Source organism: Arvicanthis niloticus, chromosome 1, assembly GCF_011762505.2.
Source record: "Arvicanthis niloticus isolate mArvNil1 chromosome 1, mArvNil1.pat.X, whole genome shotgun sequence".
In the NCBI taxonomy this organism is placed as follows: domain Eukaryota; kingdom Metazoa; phylum Chordata; class Mammalia; order Rodentia; family Muridae; genus Arvicanthis; species Arvicanthis niloticus.
The window spans coordinates 4,996,699-5,024,003 of NC_047658.1; the positions used below are offsets into that span (position 1 = coordinate 4,996,699).

General features: G+C 50.7%; 1 protein-coding gene across 1 annotated transcript; it reads right to left on the reverse strand.

Annotated features, from left to right (window-relative positions):
* Positions 1 to 27,254, reverse strand: Bckdha (branched chain keto acid dehydrogenase E1 subunit alpha). Its single transcript, XM_034499422.2, has 9 exons — positions 27,096 to 27,254; positions 11,825 to 12,007; positions 11,644 to 11,730; positions 8,339 to 8,447; positions 3,368 to 3,529; positions 1,751 to 1,957; positions 1,452 to 1,593; positions 1,122 to 1,293; positions 1 to 516 (listed from the first exon to the last, which is right to left on the reverse strand). Exons 1-9 carry the CDS (start codon positions 27,201 to 27,203, stop codon positions 346 to 348), a joined length of 1,341 nt encoding a protein of 446 aa, XP_034355313.1. The 5' UTR covers positions 27,204 to 27,254; the 3' UTR covers positions 1 to 345.
* Positions 27,255 to 27,305: the final 51 nt, after the last annotated feature.

The following is a 27,305-nucleotide window of genomic DNA, read 5'->3' on the forward strand; positions in this document are numbered from 1 at the left end:
TCAAAGGCAGAGCTATGGTTTACTTACTCTGCCAATCAGCTCTTTCTCTGGGCAAATCCAGGGCCACCCTGCCCAGAGGGCCTTCCCTGACCCTGGTCCCTTCCCACCCCTAAAAGGCACTGTAACAGGTGAAGGGAGTGATGGAGCCACAGCAGTGGCTACAAACATGGTGCCCCAGTGAAGTAGCCTGGGGGAGCAGGAATGGGAGTAGGAGTCACCCCATGACAGGCTGGAGTGCCACCCTGGCCACTCAGCATGTTAGCAGCACTGACTAGCCGAGGAGACAGCATCCTGCCGACACTCCTGCTCCACTCAGAACAGGACCACCTCATGGCAGCTAGGGCCTCACTTGTCAAAGTGGTCCAGGGGATAGTGCTCCCCGTAAGTCTGCAGGTGCCGTGCCAGTGACTCCTGCTGCCTGCGGAGCTGGGTGGGCATCTCCTGGTACACATCGGAGAAGAGGAGGCTTGGGTTCGGCTTTAGCTTCCGCTCGGCCTGCTCAAAGGCCTCCATCACCTGAGAGACACGAGGGAGTAAGAAGTGGCTGTCCCCTTCACCCTGCCCTCTCCCAACTACAACTCATGGTCCAGCCCTGCCCTTTTGAGGCCTCAACCTGGTGTTAGCGAACATTCCAGATGCCCAGCTCTGGCCTGCTGGGAGCTGGCACTGCACTGAGTATCTCTACAATGGAGGGGACAGGTGTGGAGGGGTGGGATGCAGAGAAGGGAAAGGACTCCTCAGGGCGATGGAGTCAGAGCTGAGCCAGTGGCCACGGTGCAGCCTGAGGCCAGACCAGGCCTGTCCTAAGCGCACAGAGGATAAAATTCTATCCAGCCACAGCTGAGGTGGGGCACACCACTTCACATGGACTGAGTTATGAAGTGGGTACCCCAGAAACTTAGAGAGAACTTGCCCTGGGTTCCACTGTGAAGAGTCACTAAAGCCATATGGTCCAGGCAGCTTGGCTGGTGGCATTAAGGCCATGTGGTCCAGGGGCCACACATGGGGACAAGGCTTGCCCGAGTCAGTGTGAACACTCAGGTCTTGTGTTCCTGTTCTCCTGGAGTTCTTGCTGTGCAGAAGCCAGCAGAGCACACCCTGGGGCTCCAATGGGCCCTCACCTTCTTCCTTGACTGCTTCCGCCAGGCCTTCTCCTGTTCCTCATCCCACCAACCCTGGTTCAGCAGGTACTGCCTCAGCCTCGAGATTGGGTGGTCCTGCTTGTCCCAGTAATTGACCTCGTCCACTGAACGGTATGCTGAGCTGTCGTCACTGGTGCTGTGGTGCCCAATCCTGCTCATGGGAAGAGTCATGGATCAGCTGGGGGGTAGGGAGGGACATGTCAGAAAAGGACACAGGAGTGATGTGGCACAGGGAAGGGAGGCTACGTCTGGGGGCACTGACAGAGCTTGTCAGAGCTGTGAGCTGCAGGACAGAAGGGAGACAGGCACCTGTAGGTCATGGCCTCAATGAGGAAGGGTTGGTTCTCGGCCACAGCCCGTCGTCGGGCCTCCTTAGTGGCATTGTACACCGCAAACACATCGTTGCCGTCCACACGGATTGACATGATGCCATACCCAGGGCCCCGAGCCGCTGCAGGACAGAGAGGGTGCCAGTTAGGCCTCAGGGAGAAGAAGAAAGGGGAAGAGAAGAGTGAAGGGTGTGCTCTGCCCACTGCCTCCTGTGCCCTCACTGTCACATACCAATGGGGAGAGAACAGGAAGGAGGGCAGCGAGAGAGGGGTCCTTACCTATGCCATCCCCACGGTACTGCTCAGAGGTTGGTGTGGAGATGGCATAGCCATTGTTCCGGCAGAAGAAGATGATAGGACACTCCAGGGTGGCAGCAAAATTGAAACCGGCATGGGCATCCCCTTCACTGGCTGCCCCCTCGCCAAAATAACAGATCACAATCCGGTTGGCATTGGCCCGCTTGGCAGCATAGGCTGCCCCTACCGCTGCATGGGAACATGGATGAGAGAGTGTGAGTAGGACGAGCCCTGCCCCACCCCCCACCCCCCCACCCCCACACAGGGCCGCAGGCTTGGAAAGTTGTCTCAGGACCCAGGGTGCATGATCCCTGACTCTAGTCTGTCATGCTTGCATTTATACCACCTTCAAAGGACAGCCAGATCTGGACCTTCGACACCAGGGCCGAGCCACCAGCACCTTATATCCTAGTTACTGAGTAGCCCACTGACCCTTAATCTGTCATCCAAGGAGCCAGGGGACTCTTACAGTGTGAGTCTGGCAGACTCCTTCCTAATTCTGGGCTCTCAGGCCACTGTGGGCCAAAGTCCCTGCAATAAGAAAGGCCACTAGCCCCTACCTGCTCAGTATCCCCCACCCTTAGTCCCTTGATCTAGTCATAACTAAACACATGATTGCTTCACGGTGCCCACACAGCTCCCTTCCACACTACTTTTAGTCTGTCTTCTAATCACCTGTGATGCCTCTGCCACTGCCCCCCAGACATGGCTCTGTGCTGCCTTTCCTGTCACCTGTACGAAGCACTCCAGTTACTGTCTCTTCACACTCTTCCCCGATGCTCTCCCCCAAGCCAACATCAGTATCAATATGGCTGACATTTGTCTCTCTTGTTCAGAAAGCCTAGGAGGACACCTGGCATATGGTGACCACTGTATACATCTGCTGACAAAGGGACTCTGGTGTACCATAATAAACAGGGCTCTGCTTCCCACCATTCTCCCAGGAGGTCTGCAGACACACAAGCCACACACCTGGACTGATTCAACAGCCAGGCCACACCGAGACGGATGCCTCCCATCAGATTGTAGGCCCAGGAGGCCACAAGAGAACCAATCCTTAGTCTGTGTGCTGTATGGACACAGGCCCAGTATCCTGGCAATGTGTAGTATGCAGGAGCCTCAAGGCACCCAAGCTCTGGGAAGTCCACTTGGCTCTGAGGACCAAGGCTAGCCAAGGCAGGGTAGATTGTGGTCTCTGCAGTCACAAGTGCCCATGAGTGAGTTCCTGCCCTCCTCCCTACCACAAGTCCCTAGTAAGTCACTTCCTTTTTCAGCTTCAATTTCCTGTTCTTTGTAACAGGGATAATAATACATGCTAGGTTTACCCCGCAACCACCAACAGTGTCATTAGACAATCTTGAGTGCAGCAACAACACAATGCCTGGCCATGCTGGCTTGGGCAGGACGAGTCTGGGAAGTTCAGTATGGTCATGATGACCCAAGGCTGCTTGATGAGGACACCACAGATCCCTCCTCTGAGGTCCCTGTACACAGGCCAGGCTCTAACAGCATTACTCAACTAGCAGACTGCAGGCCTGGGTCCACAGAGAGCTATGCCACAGGTATTGCATGCATGAGGTTCAGAGTACATGTCCTTACCCTGAGGAATCTGCGTGGCCAGTGGGGAGGAAATGGTGACAAAGTGGCGCTCCTTGCAGCCATAGTGAACTGGCATCTGGCGTCCCTTGCCTGGGTCATTCACATTGCCGTAGCACTGGGCCATGAACAGCTCCAGTGGGTAGTCCCGGTACATGAGCACACCTGGAAGGAGGAGGCAGCTGTGAGCCGATCAGCAGTCTGGTGGGGAGGAGCGGCAGGCCAACCCTGTGGGCAACCTAGAACCCTCCCCTTCCTCCCCAGAGCTTCCTACCTAGAACACAGTAGCCAGGTCAGTGTGGTAGTGCAGGCCTTTGAGCCCAGCACTCTGGAGGCTAAGGCAGAAGGATTGCAAGCTGGAGGTAAGTCAGGAATACATAGCAAGATGATGTCTTGAATTAAAAGATAACTAAGAGCCAGACTGTAGAAGGTAGGCAAACTCAGGGGGTCATAAAGATAGGCAGGTTCCATAGATACGACCTATCAGGAGAGACTTTTATGTTTGGCCCAGATTATCCTGGTGCTCTCAGCAACGGGTGAACAGTCTTTATGTTAGCACCATCCGACACTTGTTTCTGAAGGGGTATTACTGAACTTTGCATATGACAGAGCTGTCCTGCACAGAAGATGTCAGGCAAAGTCTTTATAAAAATCTGGTTTCAGCCTTCAGGGCACATGGTCAGTGGGAAAAGACCCATCAGACCATCACTCCATCTGTGGCTTTTCAGAAATTACTTGGTAATTTCATCCATGAACATGAGATGTTTAGGTCATCCCCACGCCCCCACCCCTGATCCCCGATCCCCACCTCTAACTCTTTTGGGAACACCCTCCATTCTTCTCCAGACTTCATAGTGTTTTCTTTTTCCTTAATAACTCACTGGCCAGGCATGGCAGCTCAAGCCTTTAATCCCAGCACTTGGGAATCAGAGACAAGCAGATCTCAGAGAGTTTAAGGCCAGCCTGGTCTGCACGGTGAGCCGATGTCTAAGTCTCTATGTGCCTGCCCCTGTGCTCACCGATAAGGGAGCCCTCCAAGGGCCTGTGGGCCACAACACTGAGGGAATGTGGCTCTCCTTCCCTTGGGGCTGTCAACACCTACCTTTACCACATAGAACCCAGAACCTCAGGCAGGCATGCCAGCAAATAGTCTACCACTGATACAGGCCCAGCCCAAGGCTTTTTTTCCCCAATAAGAAATTGTGAGATTTGTATCTTGAACTAATCTACCTCCACCTGTACTGACAGGAAAGGCCATATCTATTCATAGAAATAAAACCCTTTCTTCAAATAAAAGCCCTGGGGGAGGTCTCTAGGACATGCCAGAAACCTGTGCCAGAAGGGAGGAGGCCCCAGAGAGTCTATGAGGGTGACTCTAGCTGAGTCTCCTAGCCGTAGGGGATATGGATACTGAAGTGGACTCCTAGGAGAGGGAGAAGGACACAAACCCACCCAAAAAACCTGACCCAATTGTGTCATGCCTACACGATATGCAGGGACAGAGAGGAAGCAGAGATGGAGGGTATGGCCAACAAATGCCTGGCCCAAACTGAGATGCATCCCTTGGGCAAGAGCCAACCCCTGAAACTGTTAATGGTGCTGTGCTGTCTGCAGCAGCACAGCATGGCTGTCATCTGAGCGGCTCTACCCTCCGGCTGGCTGAAAGAGAGGAAGACATGCACAGGCAAACACTTAATGGAGCTCGGAGAGTCTTGTGAAGGGTTGGGAGAAAGACTGAGGGATCCGAAGAGGACAGGGACTCCACAGGAAGACCAGCAGGAACAACTCACCTGGACATATGTGCAGGACATGTTGCATATGTAGGCCCCCCAACAACGGGAGTCGGGGCTGACCCTCAATCTGTTGTCTGTCTGTGAAGCCTGTTTCCCTAACTAGGAAGCCTTGTCTGGCTTCAGTGGGAGAGGATCTATCTAGTCCTGCAGTGACTTGACGTGCCAGGGTGGGGTGGTACCCTGGAGCGACCACCCCCTTCTCAGAGATGAAGGCGGAGGGAGGAGACTGTGAGGGGGAATGGGAGGAGAGGAGGAGGATGATATTGGGATATAACATGAATAAATTAATTAATTGGGGAAAAGCCCTGCTGGATGGATGCCAGATAGCCATCGAAGGCGACTTGCATCTATGTGCAAATCAGAGGACTGGATGGGTCTGTGATTCTTTCAGGACAAGCTAGGACTCACTCTTTCAACATCACTGAAAGGGGTCACAACACACAGCCTTAAGGGAAGGCTGTGGGCTATGATATTTTATAATCCAGCAGAGCCTGAGCTCACACAGAAGCATTTTCATGGCCCCTGTGGTCTCCCAGAGCATGAGCTCACTCGGAAGTAGCTGTCTGGCACTGACTGTTCCCAACCCTTTACTGCAGAGCTGTTCTTCACATGAAAAGTTAATGAGGCTGGGATGGCTTACCACCACTTGAGAGGCAGCCAGGTAGATCTCTGTGAGTTCAAGGCCAGCCTAGTCTACAGAGCTAGTTCCAGACCAGCCATAGCTACACAGTAAGACCTTGTCTCAAAACAATCACAACAAACAAGACAATAGGGTCACATGATAAGCAACTTGCTTGTTTCTTTTTTTAAGATTTATTTATTTTATTTATATGAGTACACTATTGCTGTCTTCCGACACACCAGAAGAGGGCATCAGATCCCTTTTCTGATGGTTGTGAGCCACCATGTGGTTGCTGGGAATTGAACTCAGGACCTCTGGCAGAGCAGTCAGTGCTCTAACCGCTGAGCCACCTCTCCAGCCCCAGCTTGTTTGCTTCTTAAGACAGGTCCCACTCGGTAGCCCTGGATGTCCTGGAACTCACTATGTAGATCAGGCTGGCTTCAAAGAGATCTGCTGCCTCTGCCTCCTAACTGCTGAGATTAAAGGTATGCACCACCATATCCAGCAGGCCTGGACATTCTATATACATAGGCCAAGCTGGCCTTGAATTTGTGGCAATCCTCCTGCCTCTGCTTCTACATGTGCCACCATGCCTTGGCCTTCGGTCATCTGTCAGATGTCTTTGGATGAGTACAATAAATTCAAAATGGCCTTGCTACACTGCATGGCAACGATGGAGGAGGAACTCTGGTGACGGAGGGGGTGTGCCTGCCTTCTTGAGACTTCCCAGGAACTCACAAGGCCTAGACACAGGGGCTTCTACATGACAGTCACCTCAAAGGGCCAGGAAGAAGGTGCTCACACACGCAATTCCAGGCTGGGGTGGGTCTCTGTGGTAAAGTGCCTGCCTCGTATGTGTGAGGCCCTGGGTTCAATCTCCACCACCACCAAACAAATAAATCTGACATTCTTAGCTGTGCACAGCACTCAGGGGGATCTAACCTGCACCCGGAAGCTGCAGGCTCCACGGGAATCACTGCTGTGCCTCAGCACCTGCTGCTGCTTCACAGTCCTGAACAAACCCACTCCCTGTCACCACCCCAGTTGGGAATGGCCAATATGGTCATGGGAGGGCAGCCAGAGTGACAGAGAGAGCTGTTACTGGGTCAGACTTCAGTGAAGAGGACTCATTAGGCCCTGCTCCTTGGGAGGCAGATGGTCTAGATCCCAGGACCTCACTCTCCCTGCTGATTACCTGCCTTTCCCAATTAACAAGGACAGCTGCCTCACTGGCTGGGATAGGGACCTCTACAAACCACCCCAACCAGGCCAGCCCTGGCTCCAAAATGCCCATATTCTGTAGCAAGGGGACAAGACAGAGGGCTCTGATGCAGTCGGAGACTTGGCCTTCCAGAAACTAGTAGGGGCCACCTGCTGCTATGGAGACCTCTCATCTCCTCATGTCACAGTGGCTTTGTTTGGGGGGGGGGGGTTGCCATTTTTAAGGACAGATTCTTGCTATGTAGCTCAGGCTGTCCTCAAACTTGCAGTCTTCCTGCCTTGGCTCCCTGAGAAATGGGATTACAAGCACATGCTATCTGGACCCCAGAGCCAGGCTTCTCCGCCTCCCAGCATGAAGTAGGAGATGGGTTGCTTCCACACAGGCAAGAGCTTATGGGTCCCCAGTGCCTAGGAAACCTGGCTTTCCTTGCTGACAATGCCAGGCCTCAACTGTCACAGACTCTGTCTCAACACAGTACAAGAGGGATCTTGTACAAGGGGCTGGTCCAGCTGTAGACTGGATGCCCAGCGTATCCAAGGAGGCCTCTGGACAGTCATCCTGGCCAATCCCACTTCTGAAAAGCTGTCCCTGGGAAAGACTCCAATGACAAGGGCCTCTAATTCTACGTGCTCAGCCCTGTGCTAGCTCTATGCCAATTGCCCGTGACTTTTCAGCAGCCAGCTGGGGCTACCACCTGCCTAAGTGGTGGCAGGATCTACCTGGCTGCTACTGCCAGGGGCACCTTCCTTTCTGGACCCCAAATAAACATATCTCAGTAGGCCTCCTCACAGACAGATTCTAGTTAGGTGCTATGCTGCCAGGCCATGTCCCCAGCTCTCAGAGGGGTTCTTGCCTTATTCTCTGCTCCCTGCTTTCTTCTGTATCTATCTCCCTTGCCAAAGGAAAAAAGGAGAGAGAGAGAGAGAGAGAGAGAGAGAGAGAGAGAGAGAGAGAGAGCGCCCACTGTGCTCAGGATCTTCCTACAGCTTCTGTTTCCTGGGGAACACAGCACCTCGGAAGAGTCCAGAAGTGCCCTTCCCTGGGTAGACAGGTGTCCACAGAGTATGCTATGCCCTCAGCCAGGCCTTATCCCCAGGGTCCTTCTCATTCAGGTTCAAGTCAGGTGCCTCCTCATTGCCACCTTGGGGATGAGAAGACAGTGGCTCAGAGAGGGCTGTGAGCCAACCTTCTTTGCAAGAGGTTCCACACTACACTTCTTAGCTCTGGGAGCCTCTCCTGCCCTGCTTCCAGTGCTGCTTCTTGGGCTCCTGAGGCCTTCACAGCACCATGCTGTGGGGCTCAATGGAGACCCCAGAGCAAACTACCAACAGACATACCTGCCTCCCGGTACTGGCCAAACACCAGGTCCGTGCGCTCCAGGGCGGCGGCACTCCCCACATGTGTTCCCTCCTCGCCATAGTTGGTCATGTAGAAGGAGATCCGGCCCTAGGGGTGAAGGGTCCAGAGGCAGAGGCTTGGTTACGCCAGTCCTTGACAGAGGACCTGCCTTACTCCTTTGCTTGTTTTATTTTTAGAGACAGGGTCTCTCTGTAGCCCTGGATATCCTGAACTCACAAAGTAGACCCAGCTGGCCTCAGACTTAAGATGTGAATTCCTGGGTGTCAGTTAAAGGGGTGTGCTGCCACACCCAGCTCCTGCCTGTCCTGAAATGATCCGTCACTACTGTGGCCATCACTGTGCTGGGCTGGGCTCAAGGAGCTCCTGTCTCCAAAGGGAAGTGGTGGTCAGTGAGAGCTGAGTGTCAAGAGCCTACAGGAAGCCAGGCACAGGCATATGTGGAGACAACCCGCTGCACTGGGCAAAGGCCTAGACAAAAGGACAAGGAAAGACATGAGGCCAAAGGACTCCAAGGTCAAGTGAGGGGAGGGGAGAGAGGTGTATGTGGACTGTGCTCCAGACTACCCTGTAGGGGTGCTGCAGCCGCGCCTGGGTCTTGGAATCTCAGGTGGCTCTGCAGGGAAGCCAGGAGAGAGGGACTGGTGGCCTGGTCTGGGAGCTAAGGACACAGAGAAAGGAACAGATGGATACATCCTCAAAAACTGAGTTAATGCCTCAGAGAGTGACCACCCAGGCCCGCTTAGCCTCTCTATCCCTGGGCCTGAAAAATCATTGGGCTTCCCAGCCTCCCTTGCCAGCCAGGGGTGGTTGGTCAGAGACAGTTTTAGCCCCAGGTTTTAATGGAATTTGCTTTTCTGGATAAGACTCTTGCTGGCCCTACCCCTACCCCCATCTCCTTCGATGCCTGGACCAGTGGCACCCATCCTGTGAGCATGAGGCAAAAGGCACAGAACAAGAGCCAATCTGCCATAAAAGATGAAGCAGAGGGATGGGGTGGGTGTCCAACAGTGCTGTAGCTGCCAACCAATCCCTAAGGGAACATCAAGAAACAGAAGGCAGGCAGGGAGACGGCAGACAGCAAGTGAGACCTGGGGTGCCAGGGTAGGTGAGAAGGGTGGCTGCCAGTGCTCAGCACGGAGAAACAGTTAGAGGAGGAGGGCACGCAGGTCAAGTCTGGGCAGGCTGTCTGCTGTGGGGTATGAGCAGAGTCGATGCCAACTAGTCTAGAACACCAAGATGGAAGTCTGGCTGGAGAGTTGGGGAACCCCTGGTGTATGATGAAATCCAGATCACCCAAGATCATATGGAAGAGCTCTCCCTAAACTGCCCCTCAGGACCGCCCACCTCTGTGGACCTCAGCAATGCTCCTGGAACCTGCCTTTCCAGCGGCCTGGGAAAATGATGAGGAAGGGCTTTTCTTTAAGTGGGGAGCCAATTAAAACTTAATTGACTTTCTGGTGCCAAGTGGGTGGGCGGGTACTGGGTATGGAGGGCCTTCAGGGCTGTCAAGTTCAGTGAGTATGTGGATGAGCTTGAGACGCACCAATCTTGGTCTAGTGGCAGAGTCTGTCCTCCCTGCCTCCTGTTACCAGAGCCATATGCAAGAGCTACCCAGAAGAAAGGACAGTGCCAGTCTCTCTGGCAACTAGGAAGGGCTGATGAACACTCACAGATGGCATTCAGGAGACTGCCCAAGAAAGCTCTATGAAGGCACGAGTCGAGGAAGAGCCTAGACAACCTGTGCTCGGCCTCCCACCTGCCGTCTGCGTGATGCCTGGAATGAGACTCTAGCAGCCATCTGGATAATGAGAACCCTAAACAGACCATGAAGAAAGGCCTGAACTGCACCACACTGCACAGTACCACACAGCACCGCACCACACCGCACTGCACCACACCACACAGCACCGCACCACACTGCACTGAACAGCAATGGCGTTGTAGGTTTTGTTTAACACTTGCATTATGTTATTTGGGTTTCCAAAATCACATGGGAATCCACACATTGGCATGCAAAACGTTGAGGTTCCCTGTCCCCAGCTGGCTTGGATTGGTAAATAAAGTTGCCGGCAGCCAATGCCTGAACATAGAGACAGAGGCAGGACTTCTAGAATTCCTGAACAAGGATGCAGAAGAAAAAGGTGCCATTCTGGGAAAGAAGAGGGTCCGGGCCTGAGAAGTGTAGGACATATAAGAGTTGGGGATCATGGCCCAGAAGGGCTGCAGGCCTGGGTCCAGGGTGGCCAGGATGGAACTCAGGTTTTAGTAAGCAATAATTCAGGAGTATCAGAGGGGAGAGTGTGCTAGCAACATGGAAGTTTGGGGGTGGCCCAACCATTGAGCTGTTTAAGGCATATTAAATATAAGGCTGTGTGTGTGTGTGTGTGTGTTTCATTTGAGAATCCAGAGCATTGGAGCGGGTAGCAAGGAAGCATGCCACTGCCTCCTCAGGTGCCACTGGGGGAGTTTAGAGCAGATTAATCTGCCACAACACAATGAATGGCAGCAGGAGACACTCAGCGGCCACTGGATGAACTCCAGGCTCCCTATTCCCCTAGCTTCTTTTATCCAAGAGGGCAGACTAGTCACGGGCGAGTATTGCTTTTGACTTTGTTTCTTGAGCTTTCCTTTGGTGTGGGTAGTTTGTCACTCACCCAAGCAAAGTCCTCATGCACACAGGCTGCTCTGTAGGTAAAGTCCTTCTGCTCTGGAGAGCATGGTTCCCATCCAAACACTACAAACAGCTCTCACTTCATTGATGTACTGGGTTGGGGTGGAGGGGTAGCTTTGAGACAGTGTCTCACTTTGTACTTTAGGCTGGCCTAGAACTCAAGGCCTCAGAACTACTGCCTCAGTCTCCCAAGCACTGGAATTACAGGCATGAATCATCATGCCTGGCTTTTGAAGGGATTTATTTGTTGATTTATTTATACAGCTAGTGACAGAAGCCAGGACAAGGCAAGCACTCTACCACTGAGTTGTGTATCCAGCTGTCAAATACTGTGGAAACCAAGACAAAGACAAGAAAAATGTCCTACCCAAAGTCATGACTGTGATTGGTACTTCTGGAACTTTCCTCTGCGGTGAGCATGGCAGGTATTTTTAGTGTTCTTGGGTGAAACCTTTCCCACATTCTTCCAGTGTCCCACCAGAACCCCACAAACTCTCATGACACCACCAAAAGGATCCCCCCTACCAACCCCCTCCTTGGTGCATTCCTTGTATGCAATCACAGGTAGGGACCTGGGGTGACCCCACCCTGCTCCCACCTGTCCCCACATACCTGCCGCTGGGACTCATAGAGAATGCGGTCCATAGTGTTGAGCAGCGTCATGCTCCTGTATAACTTCAGTACCTCTTCCTGGGGCAGCTGCAGGTGGGGGCAGACAGATGGAAAGTTGGGACAGGAGGAGTCAGGCAAGGAACCTGGGCATAGGGGGCCTGGGAGGGGGAAGCAGCCTCACGTGGGGATCTTCACTGGGGTTGATGATCTGGCCCTGGCGGTCCATGACTCGGTAGATGGGGATGCCGGAGATGACGTTGGGCTGGATGAAGTCAAGCTTGTCTACAAATTCTGCAGAGGCCCCTGGGAACTGGGGCTTGTCGTCCAGGGATGGGAACTGCTGTTGCTGCTGCCTGTTGGGGTACTGGAGAAGAGAGGCAAAAGCACTCTATCAGGAGCATGTGAAGCTTCAGCTGGCTCAACCTTGGTAGCTGACATTATGGTGGGTAAGGAGCTCATGAGCCCAGGTTAGCTTCAAACTTGCTTCTTAGCTGAGGCTAGCCTTCAAGTACTAATCTCCTCCACACTTAGTTTTGTTTTATAGACAGGGTTTCTCTGTGTAGCCCTGGCTGTCCTAGAACTCACTCTATAGACTAGGCTGTCCTAGAACTCAGAAATCCGCCTGCCTCTGCCTCCTAAATGTTGGGATTAAAGGTGTGCGCCACCACTGCCCAGGGACCAATCTCTTAATGGGTGACATAGCAAAGGGATTTTTTTTCCCTTCGTGTATCCCCTGCCCTAAGAACAAAAACTAGTTCATAGAAATGTGAAAGTGGACTGGGCACAACAGTACAAGCCTACAATTGTGTCCTCTGGGAGGCAGAGGCAGGGCAGCAGGAGTTCAAGGTCATCCTCAGCTATACACAGAGAGAGCCTACCTTAAAAAGAAAAAAATCCATTTGAAGTGAGCTTTAAAGAAAGACATGCTTACCTGGCAGTGGTAGAGCATGCCTTTGATCCCAGCATCTGGGAGGCAGAGGCAGGAGGATATCTGTGAGTCCAAGGCCAGCCTAGTCTACAGAGAGAGTTCTAAGACAGCCAGAGCTACAAAGAGAAACCTGTCCCAGAAACTAAAAATACTAAAGTAAAATAAATACATGTAAAATAGAAAGGCACGCTTACAATGCCTCACAGGGCATCTGGAAGTCATTTTGGTGCAAGCCTCTCCTGCCGTAACATCTGGGGGACTGGGGTTATAGGTGCTACATGTGATAAATTCTACACACCTGGTCCTTCCCTTCTCTCACCCGGCAAAGTGTATTACACGAATCAGTGGCCCTCTCCCTGCAGGGCCGCTCCTGTGCTAAAGCCAGAATGACCCACTCAACAAATGCCTGAGCACCCGCTCAACCCCCGCTCTGGGCAGGGATCTAGCAACTGCAGGCATCTGTCCTTGTAGCCGAGAGGGAAACGATATGCAAACAGGAAGAGGGCAATTTCTGTCCTCCCGCAGCCCTGAGAAGAAGATCGGGGCTCCTCTGAGGAGGTGACATAAAAACTGAGTCCCGTAGAGTAATGAGCAGCCAAGGATGGAGTGCGGCAGGCGGTGGACAGAGCACGCCAAGCCCAGAAAGCAGGCCAGGCACACATGCTGCGGTGTGCTCCAAGGAGCCAGGCATTCTGCAGGGACACTGAACCTCGCAGGTCAAAACCTGCACATGCTCCTCTCCATGAAGACGTGGTTTCCAGAAGTTTCTCTTTGCCCCTGCATGTTCTATCTTTTATACATGAACTGAACACAGAGCTGTGCACAACAGCACACAGCATGCAGAAAGTGGAGGCAGAAAGATGTGGAATTCTGGGACAGCCCTGAGACACAGAAAACCCTACCACAGACACAAAACAAAAACCTAGGTATGAGGGGTACTCATAATCCCTGTATTGGAGCGGGTGAGGAGCCTGGGGGAAGAAGATACCACAAGTTCAAGGCCAGCTGAAGCCTCAATGTGAAATCATTTTTTAAAAAAATTAATGAAGAGGGGCTTGGCAGTTCAACTTCTAATCTGAGCACCTGGGAAGCAGAGGAGAATTGAGAGTTCCTAACAACAACAAAAATGAAATAGTTGGACTGCACACTGAAGTTATCTAGGAACAAACAAATCTTCCAGCCTTCCTAAGCCTGCTGTACCTAGTGCTAAGTTCCAGGAAAAGGCCACTTGCCAGAAAAAGCTGACCACAACAAAAACCAGACTCAGACTTCTCTAATCAACACAGAAGCTTTGAATGTGTCTTCAGACTTCCTGGAGGGCTTTCCCTCACCCCCATGTTCATTCATAAAGGAGGCAGGGCGTGAGCAGCCACATTCCAGAGGAGACACGGGGAGGTGGGGGAAGGGTGCTCTGAGAAACAGGTGCCCACCTGTCCAGACCCACTGGACTTCCCACACTCTTCCCTTAATGAAAACCCACAGAGACAAATTGACCTCGGGGCATGGGGAAGGATGGCTGAAGGGAGAGACAGGTTGCCATCTTCCAACAATCCTTTTTGCTAATTAAATCTTTCTGGGTCATTCCACCATTCCACTCCTTGATGTCATCAGTCAGAAGGTAAGAGAACCTTGTAAGGCTAGCATCAGAGAAGACATGGCTGGCAAAGCCAGAGAAGCCTACACACTCAGGAGGGGACTGAATGGTTGGGTGCCAGGCTAGGCTGTGCTTCCTTGGGGCATCAGTGAAGAGGCTCAGGGAGGTAAACCAGCTTGCGCCAGGCCAAGCTGACTCAGACCCCGGCCCCACCCCATGGCCACAGAGTGCCCAGCTCCCACACACGTGCATCTTTCCCCCTCCACAGCCAGGCTCCTCTCAGGTCAGCAGCTGTGGCTTGACTTCTAGGGCATCCACACAAACAGTGGGTTTCCTACAAACTAGATCTCACATGTCCCCTCCCTTCTTTTAACTGCATCGGACAAGGCGCCGAGGTTCCAGCGGGCAGCAAGTTTCCAGTGCATGATTATTGGCATTTGTGGCTGTGAGGAAATGATTGCTCCCCACGGCAGGGCAGGTTCAGGCTGGCACCGCTCTGGCAGACTCATCCTGATCATGAAAGAAGGAAGCAAGCAACCTCTCCTCGACCTGAGCTCCAGGCACAGCAGGACTTTGATACAGACCTGGAAGGGACCTTTGTTTCATGTCTGTCTCCCACATGGACCACAAGGCAGGGGAAGTGTTGAGCCGGCTTACACAAGAAGCTCCCCATAGGTAATTACCTTGCACACAGAGAATGAGCAGTTGGTTGAGTTCAGTGACTCTGGAGTCAAATGGACTTGAACTCCACTTTCTGAGCTCACAACGTGGCTCTCTGCAAACACTTCAAATTTTCTCATGTGTTTAAAACTGCAGAGGGCTGTGCACCAAGTTCCTAGGGTGATTTACACAGGGTTCACGTCAGCCTGGGCATAATATGTGCTTGAGAAATGGTAAAAAGGGCATGGTGGTGCCCCTAATGCCACCTTCATGGTGTCTCTTCACAGCAACAGGATTCCTGAGACACCCACTCAGGAGACTGAAGCAAGAGAATAATGAGTTCAAGGCCAGCCTGACCCACTTACTGAGAAAGACATAATCTCAAACCCTGATCAACCCCACCAAAAGACACAAAGGTAAGAAAGCAGGAGAATCAGAAATGATGGGCACCTTGGGAAGATGGGGAGAGAAGAACTGGTACCCCTTAAATTAGAAACTGATTCCAGACTTTGCCCTAGCAAACTTTAGAGAGAGAGTTGGGAGGAGACAGAGGAGGAAAGCTAAAGGGATAGCCTGGGAGTGATGAGTACCAGGCAGAGCCTGCAGGCTAAGAATGAGCTAGGGTGTCCATGTGGGACATACTGTCAGGGGACCTGATGCAACCATTCAGACACCCAGGTGGACCTCACATACTGGAGCAGGCCCAGACCATATTCTCCAATCCCCTCTTTCCAAACTTGTGGATAGGAGGGCTGTCTTTGCCCTCCATGAAGTCACTGTGCTAATTCAGTGAGTTCCAAAACTGGACAACAATGACACTGGATGCTGGATTATGGGATGGGCAGTAAAATACCTACAGAGGCTGGGCAGTGGTGGTGCACAACTTTAATTCCAGTGCTTGGGAGGCAGAGGCAGTTGGATCTCTGTGAGTTTGAGGCCAGCCTGGTCTACAAAGTAGTTCCAGGACAGCCAGGGCTACACAGAGAGACCCTCCCCCATCCAACCCTACAGAGAAGGTGCATGACCACATTCCTCCTCTGCCTCTTCTTGGAGGTGGAGAGTTGCCTGACAGCCAGTGATGTAGGATGGCAAAATTGCCCAGCCTGGGACAAAGCCCTGAAGCCCAAGAACCCCAACAGGAGCTGGGCAGCCTGATTAGCCTGCAGAGGTATCTGCACGGCCATTCCCGTGGCTACCTCAATTAACAGCACAGGTAGAAGCTGTAGGACGACGACTCCCTGAACCTTAGTTTTCTCCTTTGGTGAGCACGGCATGAGCTAACATGTACATGTGATTCAGCCCAGTGCCTGACACGTAAGGAACATACAGCAAGCATGAACAACTAACAGGTATGTGGGATGACTGTTCCTGTCAACCAGGCAGATACAAAGCACTTTCACCGAGAAGCCTGAATGAGAGCTTGCCCAGGAGCAGGGTGTCCACACAGCTACATATAACCTGCCTGGCTCGAATCCCAGATCTGCCTCTGTCCAACCACAGGACACTGGACAGGAACCTACTGCCCTGAGCCCATGCCCCATAAAGACAAGAGAGCTGCTTTTTGGGCTGGGGGACAATACACCACTCATGCCTTGTAGGAAGTGTCACCAGCCACTCCACATGGAGTGACAAAAAAGTTCTCTCAAAGAGGGGAGTTGAGCAAAACTTCTGGACAGGCCAGGAGAGGCAAGGGTGACAAAGTACTTTGGGCATGAGGAAGAGCTCAGTGGAGTTACACAGGCATGTCAGGCCAGCGTCAGGAGACTGAGGCAGGAGGATCGCAAGTACAAGGCTAGCATGGGGTGTAAGACAAGACCCTCTCAAAACAGAACAAAATAAAAACCAAACCAAACCAACAGAAACAGGCTCTAGGCCTGGCACTTGGGGACACTGGGAACCAAGATGACTGAAGTAGGCCCATAAGAGCTAACCACAGCTGGAGCGCCAATGGCTCAGAAGTTGATTCCTGGCACCACATCAGTTGACTCACAACTGCACATACACATATGGAAATAAACCTTAAGAGACAAAAACAAAAAACAACTGACTGTGAGCACAGGTGCCACACGAAGCTCTATCTCTGAGCTCACTGAAGCCCCCCCATCCCCCAGCCTCCTTGAAAGGTACCTCCATCAAACACAGGTGGTACTTGAGGCTCAGAAGGGCTAAACAACTTGTCCAAAGCCACACAGCGCACAAGTGGTGATGTTGACATGTGCAGGGGCTGCCTGAGCAAAGAAGGTAGGGTTCAGAATTCATCTGTCATTGGGGATGGGCCTGCTAACTCTACTTCTCTCTGTAGAAGAAAGCCAAAACAAAACCATCCACACCGCTGAGCCTGGAGCCTGAGGCACTGGGCCTGCTGATGCAGCAGGGAGCTTAGCTCCCTTGAGCACTGCCACTCAGGCTGGAAAGCAATCTAGCTCCCAGGGCCTCAGAGACCCAGTGGCTTTCAACTCCACAGGCTCTGGGTGCTGCAGGTGTGAAGCCCAAGAGAGCACTTGACTCTTTCCCTGAAACAGTCAACACGAAGCTAGTTAGTGTCCCTGGAGAAAAGCTGTGGCTGCCATTTCTAAAATCCTGACTTAGTCAGTGCTCAGAATACAGAGTGAGTGCCCCAAGAACCCTCTCTTGGGCTGGAGAGAGCCCAGGGGAGAAGAGAAGCGCTCCTGCTGCTCTAGCAGCTCCCTGCAAGCTCAGACGGCCTGCAAACCACCTGGAACTCTAGCTCCAGGGGGAGCGGACACCTCGGGCCATAGCAAGCACACACCTGCAGTTGAGGACTCACACACACACAGACACACACAGAGACACACACATATTGTGGAGCACACGGTTAGCCCACACTCCGGAAGCTAGGGCAGGAGGACTGCATCAAGTTCCAGGCCAGTCTGGACTACATAGCAAGACCCTGGGGAAGTAACACAATCTACACTCTAGGTGGATGTGATAGCCCACACACACTGGGAACCCCAGCACTTGGAGGGGAAGGTACGGACAAGGATCAGGAGTTCATATCCAGCCCCAGCTACAGAGTTTTCAGGGTTGCCCAGGACCACATGAGATCTTGTTTGAGTCTCGAAACCCAAACAAAACAATCTCTCTTTAACTCTTGCCAGCACTATCTAAGGGAAGTATTTCTCTGGTTTTGTCCAAGGAAACTTGAAGTGTACAATCCCAAACTGCTCTGAGGTACTAGCAGGTCAGCTAGCCAAAACAAGCTGCAGGGCCTGGTGGTGCCCACCAGTCAGCTACTCCTCCACTGATCCTGCCCCATCTTCTACAAGAAAAACTAGTATGAACAGACCCTTTGTTCCTTGTACTGTCAAACAAAGCTGCTCAGGGGACTTAGAACACTTTTGCTCCATGGTACAAAGTCTTCTCTCTCCTAGAATCAAAATGGCACCCAGGTAAGATACACACTAGGGTTAGTGAGAAGGCAGAGCTCAGCTGTAGCACACTTGTCTAGCACCCTCGAGGTCCATGGCACTGAAGCAGAAATGAAACAAAACCAAAGCATGCTGGCACACAAGGGAAGTGGAGACAGCAACATAAAAAGTTCAAGGCCAGACTCAGTTCAAGGCCAACCTAGGCTACTACAAACCCTGCCTTAAAAAAAAAAAAAAAAAAAAAAAAAGAACCAGAGAGATGTTTCATCTGGTAAAGACACTTGCCACCAAGCCTGAGGACCCCAAAGCTGTTCTTCACAGTGGCATGCATGTGCCACCTCCTCCTCAAAAAAGAAGTTTCTTGTTAGGTCAACAATACTACATTTAAAAACAAAATATGTTGAGTGTGGTGGTACACACCTTTAATATCAGCTCTTGGGAGGCAGAGGCAGAAGTTGGGTGGGGCTCAGTGCCTGAGCATCTCTCTTCTTGGCAGCTGAAAGGGAATCAGGCTTTGGAGGCGGGCTCTGAGCTCAGACTCACTCTCACTGAACCTCAGTTTCTCCATGTTTAGCAGCAGGGTACTAGCACTTTGTATGTTGAAATTGTCAGTCACAAAGTGTTTCATAATGTGCAAAGCCCACATCAGATTCCTTAAGACATCAGCCAACACCCTCAGGGGCGTCCAACTGTTGAACATTGCAACACAACACTGTTATCTACAAACTTTACACTTAGCTAGAACTTCACCACAGTTAGCAAAACATACATACACACACACAAATGGAAAAAAAATAATCTCATGCCGGGCAGTGGTGGCCCATGCCTTTAATCCCAACACTTGGGAGGCAGAGGCAGGCGGATTTCTGAGTTCGAGGCCAGCCTGGTCTACAGAGTGAGTTCCAGGACAGCCAGGACTACACAGAGAAACCCTGTCTCGAAAAACCAAAAAAAGAAAAAAAAAAAAAAATCTCATGTTTTAGCTACGTCTATAATTCCATGTTAGGCTATGTTGATACCGTCTTTGGCTACATTTAGCCTCCAGGCCAAAGGTTAAACAGAACCGAAGAGAAATCAGTAGAACCATCTCCTCCTGGCGCGTCACTTGGAGAGCCTTCAGAGTGCAGGACGAAGAGCAGAACCTGGCTCTACCTGTACTCCAGCGCCCTAGCACCTCTGCTCTCCCAGACGAGGGTCAGAATGCTACAGAGAGTGGATTTGGTGTTTTAAGTCTTTAATTTTTTTTTCTGATTTATTTATTTTTATTTTAGGTACTGGTGTTCTGTCTGCATGTATGTCTGTGTGAGGATACTGATTCCCCTGGAGCTGGTGTTCTGGAGAGTTGTGAGCTGCCATGTGGTTGCTGAGAAATGAACTCAGGACCTCTGGAAAAGCAGATCATGCTCCTAACCACTGAGCCATCTTTCCAGCCCCAAGTCTTTAATTTTTTAAACTATACTTTTATTTATTGTGTGTGCATGTGCATAAGAGAGTGAGATAACTTGTGGGAGTTGATTCTCTGCTGGAACTATAGGTATGCACTGCTGTACTCAGCTGATGCAGTGCTGTGTGTTCTACCAACAGAGCCCGAGAGAGTAGTTAGAGAGTTTCGTTTCGTTCTTTTTTTTTTTTTTTTTTTTTTGGGGGGGGGTGGCTGGGGAGGGGGAGAGGCCTGCTTGCGTGCCTATAAGATTTATCGTCACTACCCCGGGCCAGGCTCCCACAGTTTAAGCTTCCTTCCTCTTTTTAGCCCTAAGCAGCAAAGACATCTGCTGTAGCAGCAGGGGAAGGAGACAAATGCAGACCCAGCAAACACCCAGGGCCACAGTGCTCAGTGAGGAGTGCCAAGAGGGGCTGCCTTGTCCCTCGCCCCTCGTCCCTCTGGCCCTTGTCCCTCTGGCCCTCGTCCCTCGCCCCTCCTCCCTCCTCCCTCATCCCTCGTCCCTCGCCCCTCGCCCCTCTGGCCCTAGCATCCACTCTATCTAAGCCTCAGCTGTACATCTCCCCACCCTTGTCCCAAGGCCTTAGCTCCTCATCTCCATCCCCATAAAACTGCACCTTGCAGCCACGGATGGCGGCTCATGCCTGCAATCCCGCCACTCGGGAAGCTGAGGCGGGAGGAAGGCTACCAGTTTTGAAGCCATCACAGGCTACACAGTTTGAGACCAGCCTGCACTAGAGAAGAAAAAAGTTTTCTCTTTGTTCCCAAATCAAACTGTGGTTTGCAGGCAACCAAAAGCAAAGCAGGAGCCTGGACTGTCTGGGCGCCTCCAGGGCGTGCCTGACCAATAACAGCTTTGCCTGGCACTGAGACTATCACTCAATACTGGTCTCCTGGGAGCAAGAGTGTTTACTAATGTGGAGTACTTATGTTTGAACTTTCTTTTTAAGAAAAAAAAAATTTTAATTAGCTTGCTAAACTAATGGACTTCATTTATTTATTTAATTTTATGAACACTGGTGTGAGGGTGTCAGATCCCCTGAAACTGGAGTTATAGACAATTGTGAGCTGTCTCGTGGATGCTGGGAATTGAACCCAGGTCCTTCAGAAGTGCTCTTAACTACTGAGCCATCTCTCCAGCCCCCTAATGGGGCTTCATAAGGCTTCTTCATTCATTCTTAGTTTTGGTTAGCCCACTCCTACCTCTCCTCTCCCCCCTACCTCACTGTCCCCATTTGAACTTAAGCCTTTAGCTTCCAGTATCCTCTCCCTGTTCTTTCATAGCATGTAGGTTCTACCGTTCTCTCTTACTATAGTATTTTCAAGTGGCTTACCAGATCACAGGTTCTGAAGTAGCTTCTCCATGCACACTTCACTTTGTTGACCTTTGCTGGGCCCTCTCAGTTGCCCATCCCCACGCATGTGCCCGGAACTATCTGCTTGAGCCCTTCGGCCCCAGGGTTCTTTTTCCCTAAATGCATCTGCTCCTTACTCCCTGCTACTGGTCTCTTTACCTTCCTAGCTTCCATATGCACTTCATGTTAAGAACATAAAAGATCTGAAGCTAGAACCCCCATGGGAATGTACAACGTTCGTCTTTTGTGGCCTGGGTGACCTTACTTGGTATACTTTTCCCAGTTCCATCATTTACCTGCAAATTTCATGGTTTCAGTTCTCTTCACACTTGAGTAACACTCCATCATGTGTGTGCATATATATGTACATACACACATATATATATGCACATACATATATATACATATCAGCTTTTCAGTATCTGTCAGTTAGTGAAGATCTAAGTTGATCCTATTTCTTAGCTACTGTGAATAGAGCAGCAATGAACAGGATGTACAAGTGTCTCTACAGTAAGACACAGATCTGTTGGATATATGCTAAGAAGCAGTACAGCCAGGTCATGTGGTAGATCTGCTTATAGTTTTAAGAACACTCCTGACTCATTAGAGTGGCTGCACCAGTTTACATCCCCACAAGCAGAGGTTGAGGGGTCTTTCATTATGCTAGATGCTGTGCAGGCAGCTGGGGGAGAAAAGACATCAATTTATCTAGTCTTAGACCTCCACACGCTACAGTACAAACCTGCTGGGCGAGATGTGCCCACTGGTGCACATCTGTGTGGCAAGACTGTTTACGAGGCAACCAACTGCTCTCTTGATTGAATAGAAGTCCTGCTCCACAGGACAGAATCCATACCTGGTACTATAACCCAGGTCAAAACATACGGCTAGGGAAGCCACAGGAAGCACAGGAGAACCTACTGATGCTATTTTCCTAAATAATCATGTTGTCAAACTGTCTTCTAAATATTAACGTTTATACCATAGAGATGTGATTCTCCCAACCTTGACCAGAGAAGCTTCTTATTGAAGTGGATAGTGGTTAATGCAGACACATTACTGCTCTGTGCTCAGAATAAGTGACGGTAAGTGCTCAGCTGTAAATGAGACATTAATATCACCACCAGACATTAATATCCAAAGCTAAGGGAGCACTGTGAAAAAGCAGTCAGAAAGAACATAAGAAGTCCAGGGTGGGAGGAGCTGCTGTAGGATGGGAGGAGCTGCTGCAGCATCTGTGTCCTTGTGACACAGCTATTGCAAATATAATTCATAGCAGCCATGTTCACTTATAAACGATCTACACAAGATGAAGCCAGTTCTAGCAAGGTTTGGGGAGGTGTTCTTAAGACCCCATTCCTGGCTAAAGGTCTATTAGCAGTTACCAGCTGCAAGAGAAAGAAGAGCCATTTTTCTTTAAGCCACTGTTAGGTTCCCCATGCCCCAGTGGATGAATCTACACCCACTCGTGTATGGGCAACATTAACTGGACTCACCAGTACTCAGAAGGCAGAGGCAGGTGGATCTCTGTGAGTGCAAGGCCTGCCTCGTCCTGTGAGTTCCCAGACAGCTACGGTTCTATAGACAGACCCTGTCTCAATAAACAAACAAACAAACAAACAAACAAGTCTAAGAAGGCACAGAGTCATGAGGGATGGGAGGAACCTAGACAGAACTGGAAGTGGGGAATGTGGAGAGGATTTCATCAAAATATACTGTATACATGTATAAAATTTTCAAAAAATAAATAAAAAATAAAACAACAACAGTAAACCTTCGAATTGAGCACAGTGGCACACACCTATAATTCCAGCATTTAAAAGCTCAGCCAGGAGGACCACCAGTCTGAGGTCCGCCTGAATTGTATTACAAATAGGAAAACCATGTCTCAAAAAGAACAAACTCCACAGTTCTAAAGCTGTACTAGCCACATTTAAAGCTGGGTAGCAACATATGGCTGGCGCTACTGTACTGGCCAGCACAAATTCAAGACTTCTACACTGTCTGGGAAAGCTCTGCTGGATAACCATGGGTCTAAAACTCTCCTTTTGCTGCTCCCCAAGCCTGCTGCTACTACTCAGAAGGTAAAGGGTGGGCACAGCAGCACATGCCTGCAATCTGAGTACTCTGGAGGCTGAGGCAGGAAGAGTTGAGGCAGGAGGATCCTGAGTATGAGCCTAGGCTAGAAAATTCTAGGCGAGCCAGACTACACCTCAAGCATTGGTCAAAAACAACAACAACAAAACCCAGCATTTATTAACAGACCTAGTGAAAGAAAAGAAAACCAGGTACAGGAAGCACAGTGAAATGTGATCAAAGTATACTGTATAAAAAGAAGATTGATAAAAACTTTTTTTTTTTTTGGTTTTTCGAGACAGGGTTTCTCTGTGTAAGCCTGGCTGTCCTGGAACTCACTCTGTAGACCAGGCTGGCCTCGAACTCAGAAATCCGCCTGCCTCTGCCTCCCAAGTGCTGGGATTAAAGGCGTGCGCCACCACTGGTGATAAAAACATTTTTTAAAAGCCAGAACTGGGTGTGTTGGCATAAGCCTTTAGTCCCAACCTTGGGAGACAGAGGCAGGCAGATCTCTGTGAGTCTGAGGCTAGTGTGGTCTACAAAGCAAGTTCCAGGTCAGGACAGTCAGGGTTACATAGAGAAACCCTGTCTCAAAAAGACCCAAAACAAAAAGAATAAAATCAAAACAGAGAATATAAAGCCAGGCATGATAACAAATGCCTGAAGTCCCAGCATCTAAGACGAAGAAGCAGAAGAATTGGTTCTAGACCCACCCTCAGCAAAAAGGAAGGGAGGAAGAAGAGAGGGAGGGTGAAAAGAGGAGGGAGAGAAGACAGAAGAGGCCGAGGATGTAGCTCAGTAGGTAGAGTGCTTGTCTGGCATGTGTAAGTCCTGAGTTCAATCCCCAGCACCACATAGAAACAGGCATGGTTGGGGAATGGGAGGAGGAGCTGTGGGAGGGGGCACCGGGAGGAGGGGGAGGCAGATATTGGGATTCAAAGTGGATACATAAATAAAGGCCAGCCTGGGCTATGTAAGACAGTGCCAAAAAGGGGAGAATGGAAAATTTTAAATATACAAACTAATGAAAACTACAAACTTCTGCCGTTCTTCCAAATGTCCTCTCAAATAAGTAAAGAAATACGGGGACAACTACAGAAGACTGGGCCAGCAGGAAAGCAGATTTAATCAGCTGCAATGACCTTTCCCTAGGGTACTTCACTTCTGCTCCAAGCTCAGCCTACCTGCCCAGCCAATGAGTTCCGAGCTGAAATCAGCTGTGAAGGATTTAATTGCCAAAGGGGGGGGGGGGAAACAAAGAGAACAGCACATAGGCAGGAGCCTGCCCCACCCCACCCCACCCTCACCCCTACCTCCACCGGCTCCAGCAACCTTTCTGTATTTGCTTGCTTCCACTGACAACCTTCCTCATCCTGCTCACCTCTTTTTGTCCCCCTCTCTTCCTACCCAGAGCTTTTGCCTACAGACCCCATCGTCTCTGCCTATGAAATACACAGAAGAGCAAACGCAGCCTCATAAAAGATTGAAATGCCCGCATTGCGATGCAGCTCCCACCGCCCAGGTCGCCCCTTTTTCTCTCCCAATCTCTGTGGTCTCGGTCCTCAACACTAATATAAGGCAGACATTCCCACTGTCCCTTTGTGCTGGGTCAATTTGTACTGCTGAATGGCCGGTATTTCCACAGCAACCTTATGAAGTGCCCACTGTTGGCAGTGTATGGAGAGGCACAAGGTGCAGTTCCTTGCCCAAGGCTACACAACTGGAAAGTGTCAGCAGAGAGAAAGTCATGTGGTCCAACTCTAGACCCCAGCCACTTAACCAGACCTATTTCCACTGGAAACTTACTTCAAAACCCTCTAGTCAGGCATTACCAACAAAATTTTTCTTTTGTAAGTGATGGTCTCACTATAGCTCCAGCTATCCTGAAACTCTACATAGACCAGGCTGGCCTATAATTCACAGAGGGGAACAGGATAGGGGGATCAGGTGCAGGGAGAGCAGGGGAGTGAACGGAAATCAGCAGCGGAGGTAGGGTGGGGGGTTGAGTTGTTTCTATAATGTGCCGGAGTCCTGGGGTTGGGGTGAGGGAGGCCCCAGGGAGTCTATGGGGACAACTCTAGCTGTAGCAGTGGGGAATGTGGCACCTGAAGTGGCCACTGCCTGTGGCCAGCAGGACTCCCAGTGGAGGGACTCACCCACAAAACCTTTGATGCAGGACGTGTCCTGCCTGCAAGATGTGCAGGGACATGGATGTAGCAGAGATGGAGGGAGTGGAGTGACTGACCAACAACTGGCCCAGGCTGGGACCCATCCTATGGGCAGGAACCAATTCCCGATGCTGTTAATGATACTCTGTCATACTTTTAGGCAGGAGCCTATCATAACTGTCCTCTGAGAAACTCAACCCAGCAGCAGATGGAAACAGATTCAGAGACCCCCAGCCAAGCATTAGACAGAACCTGGGAAGTCTTGTGGAGGAGTTTGGGGCCCCAGATGGGTGCTCCACAGGAAGATCACAGAATCAACTAACCTGGACCCTTGGGGGAGTCTCAGAGACTGAACCACTAACTAAAGAATGAGCATGGGCTGGACCTGGACCCACACACACATACTTATGTGGCTTGGTCTTCATGTGGGTCCCCCAATAACTTGAATGGGGGCTGTCTCTGAACCTGTTGCCTGCCTGTGGATTCCTTTCCCCTGGCTAGACCACCTTGTCTGGCCTTGGTGAATGGTACTACAACGACTTGATGTGCTGGGGAAGTGATAGGAGCTCCCCTTTTTCAAAGGAGAGGGTAAAGGGAACAGGAGGAGGAGCTGTGGGGGGAGGGATTGGGAGGAGAGATGCTGATATCCGGATGTGAATAAATAAATAAATGAAAAAAAAAAAAAAGACACAGTCTCACAATGTAGCTCTCTGGCTGGCCTGGAACTCACAGGGGATCTGCCTGCCTCTGCCTTCCTAAGCGCTGGAATCAAAAGCATACATCACCACACCAGGTCCTATACTTTTTTAAAAAAACATCTTTTTGGGGGGATGAGGAGATGCAGTGACTAAGAGCACTGGCTACTCTTCCAGAGGAACTAGGTTCAATTCTCAGCACCACATGGCAGCTCAAAACTGTCCAACATCTTCATGCAGACCAAACAACAATGCACATGAAACAGAAATAAGTAAATCATTTTTTTAAAAAAAAAACTTTTTGGTTTTTTGAGATAGGATCTCATGTGGCTCAAACTGGCCTCAAATTCCTTGTCTTCTACCTCCCAAGCGCTGAAATTACAGAAATGTGTCGCCATATCCAGATAAACAAACACTCGGGGCTAGGAGCCAAATTCTGGATGTGGCACCGGCTAGGCAAGCATTCTGCACTGTGGTACATCGCCAGACTGCAACAGCATTTGGAAGTGTTATCCTACCCTTATCAACAATGATCAAAAAGGATTCCTAATTTTCTCCAGTGTTTTCAAGAACAGTGGGCAGCCAAGCACCATAGCTTGCATCTGTAATACCAGGACTTGGGAGGCTGGGACACGACTATCTCCAGCTCGATGACTGGCTAAGCATCTGGGTGAGCTAAAGGTCATTCCAGACTTGTGGGTGAGATCCTGTCTCAAAAAATAACATGGGCAAAGGGTCCTGTTTGAACTTCTAGCTCTCTTTGTCTCCCTTCATAATCATCTTCTGTAAATGACAGTCATGGCAAAGTCCCTTGTCTTGACTTTTGATCAGGGGGCATAGGAATCAAACCAGTTTCTAGAAGCTCAATTCCCCATACGGTTAGAATGTAGGACCTTATGAAAACCTGATCTGTCCTTTCAATCCCCGACTCATCTCCGACTCGTCTCCATCGAGGTCCACAAGTAGCTGCCTTGCTTTCCTTTAAAGGGATTCTTTCCTTGAATTTCTCTTCAAGAAGTTTCCCGGTCCTTTTCTTTCTGAGTCTGCTCTTCCTTCGCAGCCGGCGGTGTCCCACACACAATGTAAAAATAACCTTTACGTCTCTATTTTTCCCTAAGAAAGACCCCGTGGGGCCCAGATACTCACGGATCTAGCCAAACCCCGAGCCCCAGATCGCCCCAACAGCAGGAGGGCAGCCTGGCCCAGACCACGGCACGGCCTCCAGATCTTGGCCGAAGACATCGCTACCGCCATCTTGGCTAACAACCCCTCCTCCTTTCTCACGGAATAGACTGAGGCTGTCCTATTCGATGCCTTATTCAAATAGCAGCACCATTAAGCCAACACACTATCTGC